Source organism: Rutilus rutilus, assembly GCF_951802725.1.
Source record: "Rutilus rutilus genome assembly, chromosome: 2".
Lineage (NCBI taxonomy): Eukaryota > Metazoa > Chordata > Actinopteri > Cypriniformes > Leuciscidae > Rutilus > Rutilus rutilus.
This window is the reverse complement of record NC_140210.1, coordinates 29,767,817-29,793,910: the sequence shown is the minus strand read 5'-3', so window position 1 is coordinate 29,793,910 and position 26,094 is coordinate 29,767,817. Positions and strand designations below refer to the sequence as shown.

General features: G+C 42.7%; 1 protein-coding gene across 2 annotated transcripts in view; it reads right to left on the bottom strand.

The window, feature by feature from the left end:
* dhrsx (dehydrogenase/reductase (SDR family) X-linked) overlaps window positions 1-26,094 on the bottom strand; it is a 76,211-nt gene that overhangs the window by 36,002 nt on the left and 14,115 nt on the right. Inside the window, exons 1-2 of one of the 2 annotated variants that reach the window (XM_084395622.1) lie at window positions 9,194-9,466; window positions 7,451-7,558 (exon numbers count right to left, since the gene is read on the bottom strand). In XM_084395622.1, the coding sequence (XP_084251748.1) occupies window positions 7,451-7,558; window positions 9,194-9,296 (211 nt within the window). In that variant the 5' untranslated portion in view covers window positions 9,297-9,466. Of the gene's footprint in view, window positions 1-7,450; window positions 7,559-9,193; window positions 9,467-26,094 lie in introns of those variants that run through there. The other variant, XM_084395623.1, reaches the window with a different exon arrangement.

Genomic DNA, 26,094 nt, shown 5'->3' with positions numbered 1-26,094 from the left:
GCTTGCGATAGGGCATATTGCTGAAAGAACGAGCAGAGAGAGAGGCCCGGTCGCGTCTTCAAACTGCCTTGATCTCTCGCTCCCTCGCGCATATTAATCAAAATCACGATGGTAAAAGATCGGAAGACCGAAGTTTCACGTGGAGCATTTGGATATTTTTTCTCTGAATTACTGCTGGGTGTGAATTGTGCTTAAAAAAAAAAAAAAAAAAAAAAAAACCTTGCCTTATCTTCTCTGAAAAGATTCAACTGACATAAAAAACACTTTCAATAAACAAAACAAAACCTATCCAATGATGAATGTTTTCTGTGTTGACAAATCTTGTGCCGGCTGGGATAATCACACAACGCGTACAAGTCCGCTAATGACACGTCCGATTCGCAAACTAATGACTCCTTTGAACCGATTCCATTTAATGAATGGTTAAAACAACTGATCAACTACTGATGAACTCTGAATCAGTGTATAACAAATCGGTAACACTTTACAATAAGGTTTCATTTATTAAACTCTATGTTAGCGGTTGTGGACGAGGCCAAACGTAGACCCGCAACCGCGAAGGACTAAACACTGAGAGTCTGAATACACTGCGACGCGCAGAAACTCATTTCCACTCGTTGATCCAAGTTTAATCATTTATTGCACTTCAACACGTAAAAGTACATGGTACTGCAGTTACCAGGTGATAAAAGTGCTGTATGAGTGCTAAAAGTGCGGTCAACAGAAAGTGTTCGCTCCCAGGCTCACTCCTTCTCTCCGTCAAAGCCCCATTGAATTCAGGTGAGCCCGTGAAGCAAAACAAATAAACCACTATCACTTCCGCCCAAACCCCGGTGGACACACCCACCACCTACAATCCGAGTGCAGTGAATATTTATGAATGAAACCATACAGAACACATAGGAGACTTACTGGTGGCTCTTACATTCCGGCCCCTAATTATTTTCACACAATAATTATACAACTGCACATTATGGAAGAGATCAACAATAATATATATTATTATTTTTTCAAAATAAGGCAGTCCGTTTAAAAATGTCCTTTCTTCTTTAGACCAAACCAAAGAAAGAGACAAAGTCCTTTGCATCTTCACAATCACTTAGTCAGTCATGTAAAGAAAAAAGGTCCATATAACAGTGTCAAAATTAAAGTCAAAGTCTAAGAAGTTCAAAGGTCAGATGGATATCCTCATGGCTCCTCTGCTTCCTGTATAAGGCAAATCTTGGTAATAGGCCTGTCCAAATAACTGGTCTTTGTCCTAATTCGCACTTGACGAACAAGTCCTCTTCTGTCAGGGATAGTTTGCACAATCCTTCCTGTAAGCCATGAGTTGCGAGGTGCTGAGTCGTCAACTATGAGTACAATATCTCCAGTAAGAAAGTTGCGCTTGACACCAGACCACTTCTGACGCTCCTGAAGAAGAGGCAAGTATTCTTTAATCCAACGTTTCCAAAACAAGTCAGATATATACTGAACTTGTTTCCATCTGCGACGAGCGTAGATGTCCTCCTTTTTGAACTGCCCCGGTGGCAAAGATGGCATAATCTTGAGCAGCAACAGATGGTTAGGGGTTAAAGGTTCCAAGTCATTGGGATCAGTGGATGCCTTGGTAATAGGACGGCTGTTGATAATGGCTTCTGCTTCACAGAGAACTGTGTGTAGACTCTCCTCATCAAGGGTCTGCAACCTCAGGGTGGAATTTAGGACCTTCCTCACAGACCTTATCAACCTTTCCCAAACCCCTCCATGATGCGATCCGGTGGGGGGATTGAAAATCCACTTAATTCCTTTCTGAAGGAGGGTGTTGTTAATTAGAGCATGATTCCAACCTTCCATTGGCTCCCTCAATTCTCTCTCTGCACCGAACAAAGTTGGTTCCATTGTCTGAGCGCAGTTCCGATACTTGTCCACGTCTTGCTGTAAAGCGCCGAAGAGCATTAATAAAGGAATCTGTGTCCAAGGATGATGCAACTTCAATGTGGATCGCTCTTATGGAAAGGCATGTGAAGAGAACCCCATACCTCTTCAATGTACTCCTTCCTCGCTTAACTTCAAAAGGTCCGAAGTAATCAACTCCAACCTGAGTGAATGGCGGGTCATCTGGAGAAACTCTGTCCTGAAGTAAATCTGCCATCTGCTGCTGCCCTGGAGCTGCATGGAGTCGTCGACAGACAATACATTTCGACAGGGTTCTCCTTATAGCCACACTAACCCCAGGGATCCAATATCTTTGGCGCAGGCTAGCTAGCATGTGGTTACGACCACTGTGTCCCACCTCTTGATGTATGTACTGAAGAATTATGTCAGAAATATGTAAATCTTTTGCCAATATGGCAGGATGCTTAGCTTCTTCCGGCATAGCTGCTCTGCTAAGTCGTCCTCCAACTCTCAGAACACCATCTTCAAGTATTGGGTTGAGCTTGTAAATGTGACTAGTCCTTTTCACACTTTCTCCCTTTTGCAAGCTGTTGAATTCTCCTGGAAACCTCCTTCTCTGACAAAACTTAATAATCTCCATCTCAGCTCTTCTGAGTTCCTCAACTGAAAGAAGACCACTGCCAGTCTGAGCCTTGATACTCTTCATCTCTCTTTCTATTTTTCTTTCCTGTTGGTCCTTATCCAAGCCAGAATGAGCAAGAGTCACGCTCAGTTGCTTTCTCTTCTGACTGAAGTACAGTAGTAGACTCTTGAGCTTAAGGAACCAACCAACCGTCTTCTTCAGACGGTTCCAAGAGGAGAAGTAGTTAATCAAGCGAGTGACTGCATCAATCCTTTCTTCAGCCTGCACGGCATTCACAATCAAGCCCATCTTAACCTCAGGGTCATCTGTCGGGATTCTCACGGAGCCATCTGGGTTTTCAGGCCACCCCTCCTCAGGCCCAACAAGGAACTGAGGTCCAGACACCCATATGTTATTTCTCAGGAGTGATGTCACCTTTACTCCTCTGGAGGCCAAATCAGCAGGATTGCTTGTGGTGTTAACATATCTCCACTGAGATGGGTTTGATACACTCAGTATCTTTGAAACCCGATTGGCTACAAACGTACGAAACCTTGAGGTCTCATTGCTGATGTACTTCAGTACGGAAGTACTATCAGTCCAAAAAATGTAGTCCTGAAGTTGCATCTGCAGCTCCTTCCTCCACAGCTCATCCATTCGACCTGCAACCATGGCAGCTGTCAACTCCATACGAGGGATGGTGATTGGCTTTAATGGAGCCACTCTGGCTTTACCCATTATGAAAGCACAGTGAACTTGTCTGTCTATGTTGTTTAATAAAAGATAAGTCACTGTTCCATAGCCGCTCTCACATGCATCCGCAAAGTGATGTAACTGAGCAGAAATCACTTCCCCAAAATCCATTGGTTTTAGGCATCTGTCAATTTCAAACCTTTCAAGCTGCCAGAGCTCCTTCAACCAACTTCTCCACTCCTGTGCAGACAAATCTGGTATAAGGTCATCCCAACCTAGATCCTTTCTGCACAAGTCTTGAAGGATCTTTTTGGCAGATAAGACCACAGGTGCCAAGATTCCTAAGGGGTCATAGATTGAACTGACCGTGGAGAGGATCCCTCTTCTGGTTAAGGGTCGATCCTTGATGAGGATTTTGAACTTAAAAGTGTCGGACTGAACACACCACTGAACACCCAATGCTCTTTCTACAGGAAGTGTGTCATTGTCCAAATCCAAATCCTTAACCTCTTTTGCTCTCTCTGTTGCAGGTATGGCTGCCAGCACGACACGTCTGTTGCTGATCCACTTCATGAGCTGAAAGCCCCCTTTCAAACAAAGGGCACGAAGGTCCTGGAGTGCTATCGCCTCCTCCTCAGAAACCACTGATGTTAAGCAATCATCCACATAGAAATTGTGTAGTACCGTTTCGATTGCTTTGGAGCTGAATTGCTCCCGATTATCTTCCGCACACTTTCTGAGAGCAAAGTTTTCACAACTTGGCGAGGACGTGGCTCCAAACAGATGCGCAACCATTCTGTGCTCCACTAGGCTCTGTTTACGGTCTCCATCCGGCCACCAGAGAAACCTCAACAGGTCCGAATCCTCAGCTGGTACTCTGACTTGGTGAAACATAGCCTCGATGTCAGCCATGAGCACAACAGGCTCCTTTCTAAATCTGGTCATAACTCCAATTAGCGTGCTAATTGCCACATTGGAGCCACGGGAAGAGTTTGATCTTGAAGTGGAAATAGCCGCATCAGTGGCCAAAGTGAATGTGCTGAGAGGCTCAAGAGGGTCTCGGGTTTCAAGTCATCCATCTGTGAAATCCAATGGCATGAATTCTTATCTAGAAAGAGGACAAAGGAAAACCAAAACACTTCAATCATTTGTGCCTGATATGAATATTCCAATACTTAGACAGCTCAATCCACATTTCTTGGGTATAAAACCTCAAGTGGAAAATGTTGTTCAACCACCACAACCTCAACCTACATCATCTAGACGTCCAGAAGTCACGGGACATCAAGATACAGTACAATCACGTCCACTGTTTCAGCATAGAGGTCATCAATCGGCAACACAGGTGACAAGCAGCAGTGATCAAAATCAAATAATTACGGTGTTGGAAAAATAATATGTTAGCGGTTGTGGACGAGGCCAAACGTAGACCCGCAACCGCGAAGGACTAAACACTGAGAGTCTGAATACACTGCGACGCGCAGAAACTCATTTCCACTCGTTGATCCAAGTTTAATCATTTATTGCACTTCAACACGTAAAAGTACATGGTACTGCAGTTACCAGGTGATAAAAGTGCTCTGTATGAGTGCTAAAAGTGCGGTCAACAGAAAGTGTAGTACGACGTCCGCTGGGGGCGTATTGCGTATTACGGAGCTGATTTCAACTGCCAGTGTGAAGGCGGCGTTAGGGTTGCCAACCGTTCCGTATAATACGGAATCGTCCCGTATTTGACACATAAAAGTCTTGTTCCGTATTGAACTGATACGGAACACACTTTGTTCCGTATTTTTGAGAATCAATTCAGTGAAAATCCATGACAGACACATAGCTAGACTATGAACGAAGACATTTGTAGGCTATGATAAGAAAAAAAACCCGACGGTGCGGTAGATACTAATTTCTCCCCCTGTTTGTCTATGAGCAGCGTATCGTTTTTAACATCTTGGAACATCATCAGAAAATGCCCTTTTAATTTGTCGTTTCAGTCATTGTGAGTCACGTATCGTAGCAACGATGATGACAAGTGACAACAGCGGGAAATGTAAAAATGAGTTGTGTTGTGTTTATTTTTCTTCAAATGCAGTCTAAGCCGATGAGTTTTTAATGTTATATGTTGTATTTGTTTAAGTTAAAAATAAAACGTATTATAAACTAAACAAATGATCATGATAGCCTTTATATTTCACATCTGTGGTTCAGTCTTGTATATTGATTAGGCCTACTTTGCTATTCTATAAATATATAGGCCTAATAAGTTGTATTATAATATGCTATAATGTATGAAATATATTTATCTAAATGTATCAATGCACCCCCCATTTTTACCGGTATGTCATAAACGATAATATATCGCCCATCCCTGGTAGAACGCTCTCTAAAACTCACTAGTATCAGTATCTAAGAATCCGATCCGAGAAAATCGGAATCCATGCGGTTTTTTCCTGCTTAACGTTACACGTTCACCGGTCATATCCGATCTGTGCCACATGAGAGGAAAAAATCAGAATTGGGTCACTTGAACCATGCAGTGTAAATGGGGCCTTATTTCCATAAAAGTCAGGGGCACGTTCAAGTTCAAAACGGTGCGCAACGTTTTGCTACGGTTTCCGGGTTGAACGTCATATTTCCTGGAAACGGCGTGCACCGGTGTGCAACCATAGTGTGCAACGGGGTTTGAGATACGTTTTCTCTTGTTTGGTGGGTGTGTCAGAACTGCAGTCCAATCAGCAGCAACATGTATATAAAGCACGCGGTATTAAAGTGAACTCGCACAATGGGTTCAAGAAAAGTAATTTACAAATGTGTTCGATGCAGCTCGGTATACGCAAAGACTGAGGATATTAGAAGACAGGTTTGCCGTAAGTTTTATTGTAAAAATATAGGATATCAACATAATGATGTAGTTGTTTATATTTTTAGCTTCATTGCAAGTGTATGACATTTGGTATAGAAATAAACAATGGTAATTAAGTGCTTTTCCTAAAAATGAGAAAGAGAATACAGGGTATTAAAACAGTATGAACTACAAATAAAGTCAGTATGTGAGGCTAAATAGATGTGTTTTAGTCTGAATTAGGTAAGATGTGCTTCCATTTCAGTTTCCACAAATCCCTTCACTCGATTGGGATGTTCTCTTTTGTTCTGGGCGGCAAGTGCAGTAACTGTAACATCCGGCATATTTTGTAGTATTAAACACATATTTATACCGACTTCATCAGGCTCCGAAAATTCTTCCGAAAGAACACAAAGAATGCCCTTCTCAGCTGCCATAGTTGCAACTCTTGCGTCATCAGAACAGTGTGTTCAACGCATCACCGTTTCTGTTTAAAAAACGTTGTGCAACGTTTTGTAGGGGCTGAACGCAGCCCAGATGATCATGCTGATCCACGTCAATAGATGGCAGTGTAGTGTCTAACAGCATTGTGGGACTAAAGTACATAAAGAAAAGTGATGTTAACGCTACCTGAAGAACTACTGAATGCACCTTTAATCAATTGTTAAAAAAAGTTATTTCAAGAAAAAAAGAATCAAAATGCATAGAAATGCATATATAACATTCAGCCATCAACCATCAGAAAAATGATGTGCAAAAATGTAACTTAACTACCCATCAAGGTAGCATATTAGCACTTAAAGGGTCCATAATAGTATGTTAAGGGACTAATATGCACCTTTTAGTAGTAGATGATGTCCAAAAATATATCTTTTCAGGTTATTGCCCCAGTGACACTCAATTTTAACCATCATTACACATGTTTTTCTGACAGCTCACATACAAAGAGGAGCAGATTCACCTCAGGATCATGCTACTACTATGGGGCTTCAGTGCAATTACGCAACAGTTTTACCATGAGCTTTTACCAATATGACCAAAACAGCCGGTGCATATAGCCAAGTCCTGTTCCTGCATATGCAGTACCCAAAGAACCCTGTCCTGCATTTGAATGAACATGTGAGGAGAGTTACTCTTGCTTAAGCCCTTCTTATTGCCTTTTATGTGTCACTAAACTCCAAGAAAAAGCTCTTGTTGATAATGCAGACTGACAAGGAGGAAAAAGAAGAGGAAATGCTTGAAACATGAAAATGCTAATAACACTGTACATGGTATGGGAAATATTAAAAAGTATCACAAGTAGCAGGAAACCAATGAACAGATTACATAACCACAGGAATGGATCTGTAAACCAGAGTCAAGACACTAGTGGAATAGTGTTAGTTTACTGATCTGAAATCAGGTATGAGATGATACTATACCAATGATCACATGCATGTCCAGGCTGACCAGATGTCTGGAAATCTCATATCCCATTCCTCTGGTTCCCCCTGTAACTATGGCAACCTTTCCATTCTGTTTGGGCAAATCTGAGCAAGACAGAAAGCAAGAAAATTATGGAAAAATTGAATGCATAATATTACAAAAACTAGTTGTTTGACAGTCTTTGTTTGGGACATATTCTTTCATCCCTCTGTGAGTGTTTTTGGATGTGCAGTGGCCTCAGGGGTCATTAAATGTAGAAACTGCATGACCTGCTTTGTGATAAGCCTACTAGTGATACCATTCCTTCACTCTTTTACTTAATGGGTATTATTAATTAATACTATTGATAAACAAGTTCACTTGTCCAATATTGATGTTTTACTGGCCAATGAGTCAGTGAAGCAGTGAGATTATGACAATCATCACTGATCAGCAGTCACTTTTTGTTACCATTTCCATGTTAAAATGTTTCCGGTTAAAATCAAATATTAAGTTTATTATGCATTAACTGTAAGGCTTATATTTTATAGCCATCACACAAAATAGTCAAAAAAGTCTTAAAGTCTTAAAAATCAGTGTTCCTTAATCATCTTTCTTTTTCTTGTAGCTAATCCCGTGGGCTTCAAAAGCTTTAAATATTTCTGAATCAAAAGACCATTGTGAGGAAGGATTTGGGTCTAATCCTTGTGCTTTGCACTGGGACATGGTTGCCCTTTAACGGTGATTTAAATTGAAGTATAGAGCTGTCTACAATTGCAACCGAGCAATCAAGTAGAAACTTTACTAAAAAAGTAATAATTATAATAATATGATTATAAATAATAATAATAACAATAATAATAAGTATAGTGTCAGTAATATATATATATATATATATATATATATATATATATATATATATATATATATATATATATATATATCTAGAAGAAAATAGTGCCATTGTCCAGCTTAAGTAATTCAGTGTTGATTTATTTTGGTTGTAAAAATCCTTAGTTATTAATTGAATTTATCTATCTATCTATCTATCTATCTATCTATCTACACACACACACACACACACACATATTTATATTTATATATATATATATATCTACACACACACATATATAAAATAAACTACTGTAACCTTTCACCTATTTATTTTTTGTGTGTGTGTGTGTTTTATTAAAATAAATAGGTGAAAGGTTACAGTAGTTTGTTATAACAAATAAGAAACAGGTTAAGCATAATCTCAGCCAACGCGATTTAGCAGCCATATAATATGCAACTGTCATATACAAACTGTATCAGTAGTATCAAGTATAAGAAAAAGTTGAAGTACTTTGCTCTACAAAAAAAAAACTCACTTTTTTTTTACTCACTATTTACTCACCCAGTACTATTTACTCAGTATTTACTTACTCACCCGCGTTACTTTCTTCAGTGTTAAAACAGAATAACAGACAGAATAACAGTCTCAGTCACCATCCACATTCATTACAACTGTTGTTCCATACAACTAAAGTGAATAGTGACTTATCCTGTCATTCTGCCGCACAACTCATTTTATGTTTACCGGTTTTGAACATGAATCTGATGCCTAACATTTGTTTTGGGGTGAACTGTCCCTTTAAGCGCAGCTCCCACAAGACAGCTTGTATTGAATAACGTTAACGTTAGATGTTTGACAGCTGCTAGACACATACAATAACTACCCGTTAGACCACTGCAAATCTGTAACGATAAAAACCTCTAACCTGGCAGGTTGAACGATTTGTTGAAAAGCTGGTATAGGAGAACTTTGACGCCGTCTAAGTAGAGTCTGATGAAGCCGAAGATACAAGGCAAAAACCACCACATGTTTGAAGATGACAGGGAGTGTCTCAGTATTTACGCTCCGTGCTGAAGTACAGCAGGAACGGATCAGCTGTTCTTACGATAGTTCCGCTGTCTACGACAAGCACTGTAGACACCCAATCTGGACTCCGATTTACTACAGGGATTAACCACTGCCAGAAAAAAATAAAAAAATAAATAAATTGCAGCTGGTGAAGATTACCAAAAGACATCAGGATAATAATTTGAAAAACTGGCGAACAAACATTAAGTCCAATCAAGAGATAGGCTAGATAGGCTAGGCTAGAGATAGAGATGGAGAGTTTTTTTTGTGGCCATGCATGCAGTAATAACTAGAGAGCTGGCCAATATAATGCAGAATAGTTGTATAGCAAATATACAGTAAGAGCAAATAAGATAAAATAATTGATGAATATAATTGGCCAGGTATTTTTATTCAGCCAATTTGGTACAGTTATCTGCCGAATCAGATTCAAATAGTGGCAGACTGATAGCCTGGATGCCAGCCGAATTTAGCCCCGCCCACAACATTTGAGGTCGGGAAGTTCGGTCTGGACCTATTTTTTACAGTCTATGGTCTGGACTTGATCCGTTGTGAGTGTTTTACAAATATAAATAAATGAGCCTAGAGATAATATTTCACAAATGTGTCCAGGCAGATTTTCTCACAAATGCAGTTGAGTAACTTCCTCTTCTAAAACAGTAGATGGCACTAAACTTTAGCCTATTTTTTAGCGCTATCTCCTGCTTGCCTTTGCAGCTGAGGAAAATGACCGGTGAACAGGCGTGTTTCTGTCTTACTTTATAATTAACCTTTTTAAGGTTTTCTTTTGCAAAATGTTTATTACATACCTAGAGTCTCTAGACCATATAGACTGTAAAAAAAAAAATATGGACGTAGTGTCCGTGACGTCATCCGTAGGTTTCTGAAGACCGTTTTTGAAGCCTAAAGTGGGCGTGGCCGACCGTCGCCATCTTGGTAGCGCGTCACTCCCGAATGTACAGGGTGGGCCATGGATACACCGTAATAACATGGGAATGGTTGGTGATATTAAAGTCCTGTTTGTGGCACATTAGTATATGTGAGGGGGCAAACTCCTCAAGATGGGTGGTGACCATGGTGGCCATTTAGAAGTCGGCCATCTTGGATACAACTTTTGTTTTTTCAATAGGAAGAGGGCCATGTGACACATCAAACTTATTGGTAATGTCACAAGAGAAACAATGGTGTGCTTGGTTTCAACGTAACTTTATTCGTTCATGAGTTATTTACAAGTTTCTGACCACTTATAAAATGTGTTCAATGTGCTGCCCATTGTGTTGGATTGTCAATGCAACCCTGTTCTCCCACTCTTCACACACTGATAGCAACACCGCAGGAGAAATGCCAGCACAGGCATCCAGTATCCGTAGTTTAAAAAAAAAAAAAAACGTTTTAATGCATTTATTGCAGTTTAAACATTAAACATTGTAACTAAACTATGCATTCTCAGAATATTTAAACATGTAAACAATGAAAAAACAACATTAAAGGGTTAGTTCACCCAAAAATGAAAATTCTGTCAGTAATTACTCACCCTCATGTTGTTCCAACCATGTAAGTCTTTCGTTCATCTTCGGAACACAAATTAAGATATTTTTGATGAAATCTGACAGAATTTTGACTCCTCCATAGGCTTCCAGTGTGACCGAAACTCACCGGCCCAGAATAGTTATTAAAACATCGTTAAAATAGTCCACGTAACTACAGTGGCACTACATTAAGTTTATCATGCGACGAGAATACTTTTTGTGCGCAAAAACAAACAAAAATAACGACTTTATTCCACTTTTCATTTCCTTCTCTCTGGGCCTCGTAGTGTTTTTGCGCAGCGCGTCTGTGTTGCACGTCATCACGCAACACACACATGACCGGCGTCGGCCAATAGTGAGCCTACGTGGTGACGTGTAACACAGACGCGCTGCGCAAAAACACTACGCGAACCAACTAGAGGTCCAGAGAGAAGGAAATTAATAGTGGAATAAAGTCGTTATTTTTGTTTGTTTTTGCGCACAAAAAGTATTCTCGTCGCTTGATATACTTAAGATTGAGCCACTGGAGTCACTTGGACTATATTAACGATCTCTTTAATAACTTTTCTGGGCCAGCAAGTTTCAGTCACACTGGAAGCCTATGGAGGAGTGAAACATGGCTCAGATTTCATCAAAAATAGCTTAATTTGTGTTCCGAAGATGAACGAAGGTCTTACGCGGTTGGAACAACATGAGGGTGAGTAATTACTGACAGAATTTTAATTTTTGGGTGAACTAACCCTTTAACATGAAAGGGACAGTTTTTAATGGCTGCTGGAATAATGCCAAGGTACCAAGGTACACTGGGAAGCATATATCAGTGGAAATATGCAATTATGTCCAGCCCGAAGGGCGGAACTTGGAATACACATGACCCCAGGGGGCTGCATATTGAGAATCACTGGGGTGTCCAGCCGCAGGTGGAATATTTCAAACCCAGGGGTGGAAAGGTGGCTTGCCGAGGGAAAGACACATGCTCAGAGAGGCTTACAGTGGACTACACACGTGGGGGTCGTGGTGGGAACCTTGGGCACATATCCAGGCCGGGGTCTCAGGATCACGTAAGAGTTAGCCGGTCCAAATTCCAGGCACGCTTCGTCAACCGAAAATGCCTGCAGGTCCCCTACCCTCTTGATGGAGGACAATGCAACCAGGAGCACTGTCTTCATTGACAGGAACTTAAGCTCCACTGATTGCAGAGGCTCAAAGGGAGCACTCTGCAGAGCAGTTAAAACCACTGAGAGGTCCCAAGAGGGAACGAGAGGAGGGCGAGGAGGATTCAGTCTCCTCGCTCCTCTCAGGAAACTGATGATCAGGTCGTGCTTTCCAATGGACTTACCATCAACTGCATCATGATGTGTGGCAATGGCGGCACCATACACTTTTCAGGGTGGAGGGAGACAGCCTTCGCTCCAACCCTTCTTGCAGGAAGGAAAGCACGACACTGATCGGGCCTTTCGTGGGTTCTTGAAGTTTAGAAGAACACCAGTTAACGAAGAGGTTCCACTTCAACGCATAGGCATGTCTCGTGGACGATGCTCTAGCGGAAGTGATGGTAGCCACCACCGCTGGTGGTAGGGTACTCAAACCTGCCTCGTCCCGTCCAGGAACCACACATGGAGATTTCAAAGATCGGGACGAGGGTGCCATAGGGTGCCCCGTCCCTGAGAAAGCAGGTTCTTTCTCAGAGGAATTGGCCAGGGAGGTGCTGTCGTGAGGAGTACTAGTTCTTGGAACCAGGTGTGGTTGTGCCAATACGGGGCAACCAAAATTACCTGCTCCTCGTCCTCCCTGATCTTGCGCAAAGTCTGCGCAAGAAGGCTCACTGGGGGAAACGCATACTTGCAGAGGCCCCGCGGCCAGCTGTGCGCCAGTGCATCCATGCCGAGCGTGCCCTCGGTCAAAGAATAAAATAGGTCGCAGTGGGACGAGTCGTGGGAGGCAAACAGATCTACCTGTGCGTCCCCGAACTGATCCCAAATCAGCTGAACCGACTGGGGATGGAGTCTCCATTCTCCAGCGAGAGGCCGAAACCGAGACAGATCGGCTGCACGGTTCAGGTCTCCCGGGATATAAATGGCTCGAAGCGACCTCAGATGCTTCTGACTCCATATGAGGAGGTGGCGGGCGAGTTGCGACATATGACGGGAGCGCAGACCGCCTTGTCGGTTGATGTACGCTACTGTGGTGGTATTGTCTGATCGGACTAATACGTGCTGACCCCTGAGCAACGCACAGAAGCGGTGCAGGGCGAGACGTACAGCCTGCAACTCGAGGCAATTGACATGCCAAAGGCGCTGGGGTCTTGTCCAGGAGCCCGCGGCAGCATGTCCATTGCACATGGTGCCCCAGCCCATTGTGGAGGCATCTGTTGATATAACAACATGCCAGGAAACTCGTTCTATGGGCACTCCAGCCCATAGAAAACTGAGGTTCGTCCACGGGGTGAAGGTCTGACGGCAGGTCGAAGTCACTGGGACTCAGAGCGTGCCGTGTTGCCATGCCCACCTCGGGACTTGATCGCGAAGCGGTCTCATATGAAGCAAACCGAGCGACGTTACTGGGGCTGCGGATGCCATATGCCCCAGGAGCCTCTGAAATAGTTTCAGTGGAACCGCACTCTTGCCCTCGAACTGACGAAGGCAAGTTAGCAGTGACTGCGCGCGCTCGCTCGTAAGCTGCGCGCACATGGCGACCGAGTCGATTTCCATACCAAGAAAAGAGATCCTCTGCACGGAGCAGAGTTTGCTCTTCTCCCAGTTGACCCGAAGGCCCAGACAAGCTAGGTGCCGGAGCACTAGGTCCCTGTGTTCGCAAACCTTGTCTCGAGAGTGAGCTAGGATCAGCCAGTCGTCGAGAGGAACAAGGGCTGCCTCGACAACCTTCGTGAAGACGCGAGGAGACAGGGCTAGCCTGAAAGGGAGAACCGCGTACTGGTATGCCTGCCCCTCGAATTATATATATATATATATATACTGGTATGCCTCATTTGCATATGTAAACATGACATTTCAGAAAACTTGTAATACAAAAAATGTCTGTCTCTATGTAAGTGAAAAACTGGAAAGGTTTTATGGTGATATCTATAACTTAAAAATTTTACCCTATCCACCTGTAGTGTTTCGGCTGTGAATAATGCACCTATTGTTTCAATAACAATTACAAGAAAATGGGACCCTTATTTCAATGTTATACGGTGGATCCTTATTCAGGAGACATTGAACTTTCTAAAAATGTGGTATAACAACTTTTCCTCAAAAATGCCTACAGGGTTACACAATCTTGAAGATTCGGACCTGACTATTCCAGGAAACTGTTCATCTAGGAATGCTCGGACCTGGCACCCATAATGTGGTGGTGCACCATCTTGCTGGAAAAACTCAGGGAACGTGCCAGCTTCAGTGCATAAAGAGGGAAACACATCATCATGTAGCAATTTCAAATATCCAGTGGCCTTGAGGTTTCCATTGATGAAGAATGGACCCACTATCGTTGTACCCCATATACCACACCAAACCATCACTTTTGTTGTTCCAACAGTCTTGGAGGGATCCATCCAATGTGGGTTAGTGTCAGACCAATAGCGGTGGTTTTGTTTGTTAACTTCACCATTCACATAAAAGTTTGCCTCATCACTGAACAAAATCTTTGGGGTCATCTGAAGGCAATTGTCTATGGTGTGAAGATACGAGATGTGCAGCACCTGAAACTACGGATACTGGATGCCTGTGCTGGCATTTCTCCTGCGGTGTTGCTATCAGTGTGTGAGAGTGGGAGAACAGGGTTGCATTGACAATCCAACACAATGGGCAGCACATTGAACACATTTTATAAGTGGTCAGAAACTTGTAAATAACTCATGAACGAATAAAGTTACGTTGAAACCAAGCACACCATTGTTTTTCTTGTGACATTACCAATAAGTTTGATGTGTCACATGGCCCTCTTCCTATTGAAAAAACAAAAGTTGTATCCAAGATGGCCGACTTCTAAATGGCCACCATGGTCACCACCCATCTTGAGGAGTTTGCCCCCTCACATATACTAATGTGCCACAAACAGGACTTTAATATCACCAACCATTCCCATGTTATTACGGTGTATCCATATAAATGGCCCACCCTGTATTTATTTTTACAGTCAGACAATGAGCTGAGGTAACGTGATGACTAACAAACAGCAGTCAAACGGCTAATGATGACTAACGACCACAGCATCGGGAATCCACCTGTCACTCAAAAGTGGACACCCTTAATTAGGCAGAAATTTAAGGCTTAATATAATTTAAACGGATGAGTTATAAAAAAATTCACCCACCTCACAGTTGTCATGAAGGGCAAAATTAGCTGTATAGACCAAAGCCACTTTTTGCACCAGGATGTAAACTTTTTTTTTTTGTTCTGCTGTAAAGGTGGGTATTTTAACATGGGGGATGGTATTGATTTATTATTAAAAAAAAATTCCTTTAAGAATTTGTTTAATGCAGCATTCAAATGTTTATATGTGTGTTTGGGTTGTTTTAAATAAAAAAAATATATATAATTAATATATCATACCATAGAGTCTTTTGTGGTGGTGATTAGACGAGATCTGTGGTGATGTCACAATCGTACTGCATTGTGGGACATATAGGTGCCTGAAGTGTACATTTGAAGTAGACTTGCTCCCTCTGACAAAATCGAGGGAACGAGGGTCTGTCCATATAAACTTCCCTCATCCACTTCACGAAGTGGAACACACGACAATGGCGACAGGGATTCCCCCGAGGGGAAGTGCTTAGGGAAGTTCGCAAGTGCGTGTCTAAAAGTGGACTGGAACGCAGCACTGGACAGATTAGCACTTAGTAGCAATTCACAGGATAGGGGAATCTATAAGCTTAAAGCTCTGCCATTAGGCTATATGTTGCTTTTTTACATTTTTATTCTCCATAAATTAATGAGAACATTTCATTTAATTGAAATGAGGGTCCCACTTATTTAGTTATTTAGTTGGAATTTGGTCAGCTTAACTGTTATAAAATAATTAATGAACTATTTTCAACAATATTCAAAAAACAATATACAATTGTTTCTTTACTTGCCTGTGACCAAATTATTATTTTGGACAGACAGACAAATCAAACCCTCCTTTCAATTAAATGAAATGTTCTCATTAATTTATGGAGAACGAAAGAAATAGATTCGTTCAGTGTAGACATAATCACTAATTTAGTCATTTCGGTGTCTCACTATGGGATATGCCCCTTCCGCGGATTCCACAGAAGTCCTATTACATTACGCCAGCCCCAATTGGCTGGCAGACATGACATCGTGTCTGGGAGTGGCTACCCCACCCCTCAGTATAAGAGGAGCAGCACTACGTCATTACGACATTCAAAAACCTCTTCTCGCTTCACACCAGAAGCCTACAAACCTTTCTACGAACCTCCGGACGAATTACTGGCCACCACGCCGTTTTTCGCCTGACTCCTTCGATTAGCATTCCAGCCGATTGCAAGGATTGTTCGACGATGGCTGCAGCAATGCAGACTGTGCCGGCTGGTGAGGGAGATTCTGTGCGACTATGTTCATGCGGGAACAAAATTTCATGCAAGGATACACACCAGGTCTGCTCTGCATGTCTCAGGCTGAAACATGCTCAATTGGCTATTGAGAATCCCGGTTCATGTGAACACTGCGCACGCTTCACCGTGAAGAGCCTTCGTCGCAGGCTAGCACGCCAAGCTAGCCTGTCTGGCATCATGACACCTAGCCCCGCGCCAGCTGCCACCCCGCAGGTATCCATCCCTGTAGAGCCGCCCACCACGGCAGCTCTATCCTGGAGTGAGCAGCTCGATGTGTGCATGCCTCTGCCTACCGAGCCCAGTCTGAGCTCGGACGAGGGAGAGGACGTGTTTAATTATGAGGGAGAGGAGCAATCGGACTTCCTTCTTTCTGAAGAGGAAGACTTCGAGGACTCTCCATTCCTCCCCTCTGCACAACCGGCACAGCTCCTCGCTGCGGCGGGATCCATGGAAGAAGCGGGCGGGCCACCACCCTCCCCGCTTGTTAGTGTTGATCTGCAAGATGTGTGCAAACGCGCTGCAGGGAAACTAAATATTCCGTGGCCAACCCAGGAGACTGCAAAATCTCGCTATGAGGGGAAGAGGCTGCCGAGTGCAAAACGAGCAGCACGACAGCTCCTTCCTGTTTTCCCAGAGCTCCTGGAGGAGGTCGCGGTTACGTGGAAGGACAAGCCGTTTACCAGCAAGATGCCAGTGCAGGGTGGCTCCGTTCTCGATGTGGAGGGGATGGAAAAGGAAGGCCTTCTCCGAATGCCACCCATGGAGCCACTAGTTGCCGCACACTTGCAACCGAAGCGCACGGCAGCTGCAAATCCGACCTTGCCATCTAAAGCTGACCGTTTCCAGTCGAGCATGACGGAACGCGCTTACAAAGCAGTCACGCTCTCTGTCAGGGCTATGAACGCGATTTCTCTGCTGACCGCATACCAAGCGGAGCTGCAGGACGAAGTGTCTACCACACCAGGTCAGACACACTGGGAAGAGATCTGTGTTGTCACGGATCTCTCTCTCTGCGTTTTCAGAGATGCGCGGTTCAAGCCGCTGGGAAAGCCATGGCCACAATGGTTATCCAAGAGAGAGGACGATGGCTTAATCTGGCTAATCTCTCTGACAGGGAAAAATAAGCCATCCTGGACGCACCGGTTGTTGCAGAGGGCATTTTCGGCTCCGCTCTGACACTGATGCAAAAGAGATGCGAAGAGAAAAAGAGGGATGACGAGGCTTTGCAACTCTGTATGCCGAGAAAGACACAGACTGCACCCCCTCCGCCACCCCGGCAGACCTTCGCACAGGTTACGGCCCGCCCACCTCCCAGTTTTCGCATTCCGAAACGGCAGAGACCTATCGTGAGTGCAGCGGGTCCGAGTGGAGTGCAAGAGCAGAGATCTGGCTGGCATAGGAAGAACTATCCGCCTGCAGCAGCAAAGATGGTCCAGCCAGCCCCTCAATCTCATCCCCAGCCCCATCTTCAGGGAGCGAGGAGGAAGAAGAAGGCAGTTTGACACGGTCTTCCCCAGGGGAGGGAGTCAACAGCCCCCCAGTTTGCTAGCTCCCGACCCTCAGTCATTCAGCGTTCAACAAATGACGAGTTCCTCTGTTCACAGATGTTCTGTGGGGAAAACAGCGCCTGGTTGGGCCGGGGGAAACAGAGCGGTGAAAAGGAAAAGACATGGTGCAGGGGTGCACACCCATCCAATAGTCACAAGCACTTTTCATGTTCAAAACTCAATAAAGTTTTCATTGTACCCCAAAGAATGTTGCAAAACACATTTCCCCCAAAAATGTTGCAAAACATGTTCACAGAACACATTATAACATCACCTCGGGGAGCGATCGAGCCCTTAGAGGTGATGAGCCACTCAGACTCTGTCCAAACACTAAGTGTACACGCATGCGCAGTACAGACCACAAACTCGTTCATGACTCAGCCACACGATGGTGCCAGAACGCTGCAAATAGACAAGTGGCGAGAGTGCACACAGTCCCGCTGGGTATTAAAGACAATACAATGCGGCTACAGGCTGCAGTTTGCCAAATCCCCCCCGCATTTCAAAGGGATAATTCATTCTCAGGTGCGGGGAGAATTAAAGCACGTTCTTCAGGACGAAATCTACTCCCTGTTGAAGAAAAGGGCGATACGAGTGGTCCCACCCGAGCAAAGCCACAGTGGGTTTTACATTTACATTTATTCATTTAGCTGACGCTTTTATCCAAAGCGACTTACAATTGCTATATATGTCAGAGGTCGCACGCCTCTGGAGCAACTAGGGGTTAAGTGTCTTGCTCAGGGACACATTGGTGTCTCACAGTGGATTCGAACCCGGGTCTCTCACACCAAAGGCATGTGTCTTATCCATTGCGCCACACCACCCCCGACTCGAGATACTTTCTAGTCCCAAAGAAAAGAACTCGTGCCCTTCGTCCCATATTAGATCTGCGTGCGCTGAACAAATACCTAAGGAAGTACAAGTTCAGAATGCTCACTCATGCCACACTCCTAAATCTGGTGCGCCCGGGCGATTGGTTCACATTGATCGACCTGAAAGACGCATACTTTCACATAAACATATACCCACCCCACAGGAAATTCCTGAGGCTTGCTTTCCTGGGAGTGACATACGAGTACCTGGTTTTACCATTTGGCATGTCTCTCAGCCCGAGAGTATTTATAAAATGTACAGAAGCGGCCCTGACCCCGCTCAGGGAAAAGGGCATTCGTCTCGCTACCTACATAGACGATTGGTTGGTGACAGCTCAGTCAGAGCAAGAAGTGAGAAATCACACAATTATGCTTCTGGAACACATTCAGAAACTGGGCTTAAAGTTAAACACCGAAAAGAGTGTTTGACTCCCGCACAGTCTATAACATATCTGGGGCTGTCACTGGACTCGGTGACATTCAGAGCGCGACTGTCAGAGGACAGGGTGGGAAAATTCAACCGATGCCTGGCCGAGTTTCAGAGGGGGAAAACTGTTTCCTTCCGCACATGCCTCAGATTATTGGGACTGATGGCCTCAGCCCTAATGGTTATTCCCTTAGGCAGACTATTTATGAGGGAATTTCAGCGCTGGGTAACGTCTCTGAGTTGAACAGATCTGGGAAATATACGGCAGAGCGACAGTGGACCTGTTCGCGTCCCAAGACAATGCTCAGTGCCCTCTGTTTTTCTCCCTGAAAGATCAGAGCGCGCCTCTGGGGATAGATGCGCTGGCACACGATTGGCCCCGCACTCTTCTGTATGCGTTCCCACCGATAGCGTTAATATCTTTCATCCCCATCCAGAACGCTTGGCACTATGGGCCTGGCCTGTGAGTGGTTAAATTTGAATACAACAGGTCTGTCTGACAATGTCATCAGAACTATACAGAATGCTAGAGCTTCGTCGACTAGGTCTCTCTATAGCCCCTTTCACACAACGCTTTGAACCCGGGAAATTGCCGGCAAATTGCCAGAACGCCTTCTGTGTGAACGCAAACATGACCCGGGATTGATGCCGGGATCGATGCCGGATTGGGGACCTAGTAACATTGCCGTGTTCAGTCCCGGAACGCGCGCTGTGTGAACAAAAGCCGTAATAATGCCGTGTCGTAGTGATGACGCTGAAGCCGGGATCGTTCGCCAGCTGTGAAACGGTACGTAATGCGCAAGTTTATGATCGAATCAGAGAAAAAAATGCACAAGCGTGGTTTCTCGAGAGAGAAATCGCAGCTCATAAGCAAACTGAAGACGCTGCTGAGACATTACATGTCACGTGTCTTTACAGGATTTTTATGGGTTGTGTGTGAACGCACTCTCTGATTCCGGAAAATCACTGGCAGTGTGAATGAACCAAAATCAAATGAACCCAGGTCAAATCCCGGGTCACTTTATCCGTGTATTTTCCGGAATCTCTGTGTGAAAGGGGCTTATGACTGCAAATGGGGCGTGTTTGAGCGCTGGTGCGCGGCTAAGAGTGAGATTCCTTTTCAGTGCTCAGTGGCAATAGTTTTATCATTTCTACAGGATTTGATAGACCAAGGGAAAGCGTTTTCAACCGTTAAGGTGTATCTCGCCGCTATTTTTGCTTGTCACATAGGTTTTGATAGTAAAACCGTTGGGCAGCATCCTTTAGTGTGCAGGTTCATGAAGGGCGCGCGTCGCGTTTTGCCAGTTTCAAAACCGCTTTCCCCTTCATGGGATCTAGCACTGGTACTTGATGCGTTCTCAATGTCCCCGTTTGAGCCACTGGACAAGACTGATTTTAAAACAATGTCGTTTAAGACGGCGCTGCTGTTAGCTTTGGCTTCAGCGAAACGCGTAAGTGAGATGCATGCGCTTTTGGTGTATTCAGCATGAGAACCAGAGGGTTCAGGGAGAGTGATCAGCTGTTCGTATCTTGGATGAAACCAAGAATGGGGAAGCCGATTACTAAGCAGCGTTTGTCGCACTGGATAGTGGAGGCGATTTCATTGGCGTATTCCAGTAAGGGTCATGCACCCCCGACTGGTTTACGTGCACATTCAACACGGGGAATGTCAACTTCGTGGGCTTTCTTTAAAGGAGTCACGATACAGGATATTTGTAAAGCGGCGAGCTGGTCCTCACTGCATACGTTTGCAAGGTTCTATAAACTGAATGTTACAGCTCAAACTTTAGCACATGCAGTATTGAGCGTTGGAGTTGAGTCATGAATTGGGACTCATCCATCCCTAGAGGTGGTGCTGTGGTTGGCAGGAGACTTCGAGGCAGGCTATCTGACAATACGGGAGTTAGTATATCCCATAGTGAGACACCGAAACGTATGCTTGAAAGAGAACAATAGGTTACTTGCGTAACCCCGGTTCTCTGATAGCATTAAGTGAGGTGTCTCACCAGATCACCCTCCTTGCTGTGTGAAGCGAGGAAGAGGTGTGCTTGTTTTGAATGTCGTAATGACGTAGTGCTGCTCCTCTTATACTGAGGGGTGGGGTAGCCACTCCCAGACACGACGTCATGTCTGCCAGCCAATTGGGGCTGGCGTAATGTAATAGGACTTCTGTGGAATCCACAGAAGGGGTGTATCCCATAGTGAGACACCTCACTTAATGCTATCAGAGAACCGGGGTTACGCAAGTAACCTATTGATTTGCTCTGCAAGTAGTCTGGCAAAGAGCTCATTCAAGCCCATTTCTAATCCGTCGAAATCGCGGCACCAATCAGAAACATTGAGGCGGGCTTTACACGATGACGATCGCTCTGATTGGTTTTAGGTCTATCCAATTGCGCCCAGAAGCATTTGAGCGACGTCCGTTGGTGAAGCGGATCAACTTTTAAATGCATTATTATATTCAAATTGCAAACACATGAGGACAGTCTCCATGAAAGACCCACTGGCAGATGAACGTGCTACTACATTTCTCTCCGAAACGGTAGGAAATTTAATTTAATTTAATAGAGGATTTGAACTGTGACAAGATGATTGACAGGGCAGTTTACGTGACAGGATGCACGCGACAGATCCGTCCGATAAAGATGCCGAAGTAGTATGTCCCAAAGCTTGCCTACTTTTTTTTGCTACACATTCAAAAGTAAATACCTTATTATTATTATTATTATCATTATTATTATTATTATTATTATTATTATTATTATTAATTATTATTATTATTATTATTATTATTATTATTATTATTATTAATTATTATTATTATTATTATTATTATTATTATTATTATTATTATTATTATTATTATTATTATAACTTAACCGCCTTGTTCACACCGCCAGCGATTTTGTCGCTGCATGTCGCTAGTCTCTTGTGGGCGTTCCTAGCGCTGTCGCTCTAATGTAGACTGCACGTCTGAGCATATCTATAGAAAATACCATCACAAGTGTTATATAAAACTAAGATATGATTCTAATTTGACTAGGAATTGGTCTTAAAAGATTTAAAAGTAATATTACACTGTTGGGAGAGTGTTGTTATATTAACCACAGCAGTGCATTTAACTACATTAATGATCGATCAATCAACAAATAAAACTCACTCATACTGTCAACAGTTACTAAAACTTAATTCGAATTTGACAAATAATCAATTTTCTTTGTGACGTGAGCTCTACTGAAAAGTCTTCTTTCTTATTGGTTGTCGCTCGTGAAAATCGTTTCTCATTTGCATAAAGTTGATATTTTCAACTTTTGTCGCTTGTCTCTTGTCGCTTGACACGCCCACATTCTGTCGCCAACGGTCACTTGCTGCGTTCCAGTCCAAAATTGTCATGCCCTTCACTCGCTAACTTCCCTCCGTCTCGTTCACTCAGATGTACGTCATTGCTTACATTGCACGAGTGCCCACTACTGGCGGAAACTGCGGCGGGCTGAACTGGAACGTCCTAAGCCCTGATCACTTGGAATCAGCTATAGAGTTTATTTATTATTTACATTTTTTTCCCCTTTAAGAATTTGTTTAATGCAGCATCCAAATGTATATAGGTGTTTGGGTTGTTTTAAATTTAAAAATACATAATTAATATATCATAGAGTTGTTTGTTGTGGTGGTGATTAGACAAGATATGTGGTGACGTCACAGTCGTACTGCATTGTGGGACATATAGGTACCTGAAGTGTACTTATGAAGTAGACTCGCTCCCTCGGTCAAAATCGAGGGAACGAGGGTCTGTCCATATAAACTTCCCTCATCCACTTCAGGAAGTGGAACACACTTCAAAATGGCGGCAGGGATTTCCCCAAGGGGAAGTGCTTAGGGAAGTTTGCAAGTGCGTGTCTAAAAGTGCACTGTCGCTCGTGTCGCCGGAAGTCGCCAGCGCTCCATTGGAATGAATGGGATTGTGTCGCTTTGTCGCTGCGTGGCGCTGGCGGTGTGAACGGGGCTTTAGGCGAATTGGGACGCAGCATATGGCTTTACACGATGATTGGTTTTAGGTCTATCCAATTGCGCCTTTGGAAATTAGTTATTAATGAAGCTTTGCCAGACCATAACTCAGTTACTACTGAGAATGGTCTGGTTTTAACCAGGCTACCAGGACACATTTGTGAGAAAATCGAGCCGAGAGATCTCATAAAAAGCCAAGTGTCTTACTTCTTTTCTTTTTATATTATTTTCTTTTTCTTTTATAATCTTTTTCTTTTATTTGTATGATTAATTTTAATTACACTATATTTTCTTTTCCTAAAATAAACGGAAGATAAGCTATATGGAAGACAGATAATATATACACTCACTGCCTGGCCACTTTGCACATCTTGGTTGGACCCCCCCACTTCTGCCTTTAGAACAGCCTTAATTCTTCGAGGAATTCAACATGGTGCTGGAAACATTCCTCAGATATTTTGGTCCATAGTGACATGGTAGCATCACGCAGTTGCTATCATGTCGTATATCAGTGATTCTTGAGATAAGGGACAAAACTTGTTTTAGAAGTTATTTTTTATTATTTAATAATACATTATTATAAACTGATGTATTTGTAGACAAACGTCTCATGAACCATGTAGGGAAAAGGGTTTTCTTTACTTAAAAATGTATCATTTATTCACTTCAAAACAGAAACATTAAAAAGCATGCTATTTTAATTTGATTCATCCAACAACAGTGTAAAGTCTTCAATTATAATAGTGTTCAGTAAAGGAGCTAAGTGAAAAAATACATTCTCTAAATTTGTCCTGGGCTATTATGAAAATCCAGTTCCCAAATTCCTTAATTCTCCACCCCTCTTTTTAATATTAAACATATAACCAATGTTATTAGGTAAATCAGACATGATAGGTCAGTTGATGTTTTAATATTTCAACACAATAAATGGAAAAAAAGAATAAAATATTTATTTCAAAATGAACAGAAACCTTCATATGACGGTGTAACTAACGGAGTTGACAAAAACTGACGGAGTTGACAAAGGTATAACTGAGCTTACAACAACTTATTGACAAGACAACAAATTAAGACAACTAAATAATTTTTATTTAATACAACAATCCTTCAAGTGGCCTGCTTTTCTCCTTTTAGTGATACAGTCTCATTCTGGGTCTCCAGTAGCTCACAGAATACAAGAAGTGCATGTTATGTTGAGTGTAATGGTATTATTATAGGGTTCTGCCCTATATAGCACCAGAAATGTTCCCAATGTGAATCCAAAGGCTGTCTTTAAACCGCATCAGTTACTTAAATTTTATTTGTGCTGACCTGCATGACTTAAGCAGTGGGAATTGGCATGTTTGCTCTCTATAAAGTCCATTAAATCAGGGTTTGTGATCTCCTGTGAGCGACAGGTAAAAAAAAAAAGAAAAAAAAAGAAGATGTGTACACTTACTGTAGTTAAAATAAGAACTGCAATAGTTCTTGTTTTGATTTCATGGTGACAGTAGATGTAAAGATGCAATCTATATAAGGCATGTAAATCAGGCCAAATATATATGTAAATAAAATCATGAAACAACATTAGAACTCATTTAAAATACTGTCGTTACAGTAGGCCTACTTGATTCGTTTTATTTTATTTTATTTTTTATTCTACTTTCTTGGGTATAATTAAATTGTGGTACTTTTACTTTTAATTGAGTTGAATAAAAATAAAGTAGACTATTCAACTTCGCTACATTTATTTTCCACCAAAAGTACAAAGTGATCTATGACAAAGGTGCCGACAGAGCGATAGGGCGAGCTGGCATTTGACAGACACTTTTCAAACTACTGCAGTAGAGCTCTACGCTTCAGCCAATGACGACCGATCTGAAGCGCTTCAGCAAATAACTGACAGGTCTGCCTCGGGTGCAAAACCAATCAAAACTTCCAGTTCAGCTGGGGGGCGAATTAACAGTCAATCAGTGGCGTTCACGTTTTGAATCAGTATCGCTAAAGTTTCAATATTTTAGTGAATGAAAGTGAACTATGCTCATATTCTGATTTTAAATTGAAATGGGTCAATACCATTGATATTACTAGAGCACTGAGCAGTTGAAGTAAATAGAAAACTCGGCTCGTACAAGGACGCAGTTATTGCATAGATGGAGCAAGAACAATGTGTCTAAAATGCATGCGCACTGTTCAGTTTAATTCTTTAGCTTGCCCTCTTTAACTATGCAGTTAACTAAATGTACGAAGCAAACTGTGTAAGAAGCTGAAATAACCTCAACATTAGCAACAACAGTGAAATAATATCACATGATTTATCAGTCAGATGCGTGTAAAAGTGTAGCTCGGTGCTATAGCAACAGTGGGCTCCCAGCACATTTTCGGCAGAACGAAAAACAAAAGGGCATTTAATTTAACATGTTAACCCGTATTGTTTTACTGTCACTTTTGTATCCATAGATAGGCCTATGTTAATCCTACATTTCTTTGGTCAGACCTCTCACTTAATGTTCTTTGCTTTTGCCCTTCTCAAAAAAAAAAAACATTCAAATGTGGACTTAGGCTACTTTTCAAATTTAGCAATAAAACAATCACTCTTGGCAACAGGGATAGCTAATATGTTAATAGTGACAAGATTAATATCATGTTTTTCTCCAAAATCACTATTTATACACGTCAGTCCTGTTTGAAATAACTTGCTTCTGTGGTTCCATGTTGCTTCTTAACGCAGAGTGAGATAGAAAATATATAATTTTATAAAAATTATATACTCTGATACAGGTTATGTCGATTAGCGTTGCATTATATACATCATTCTTATAAAAATACTTGAGAT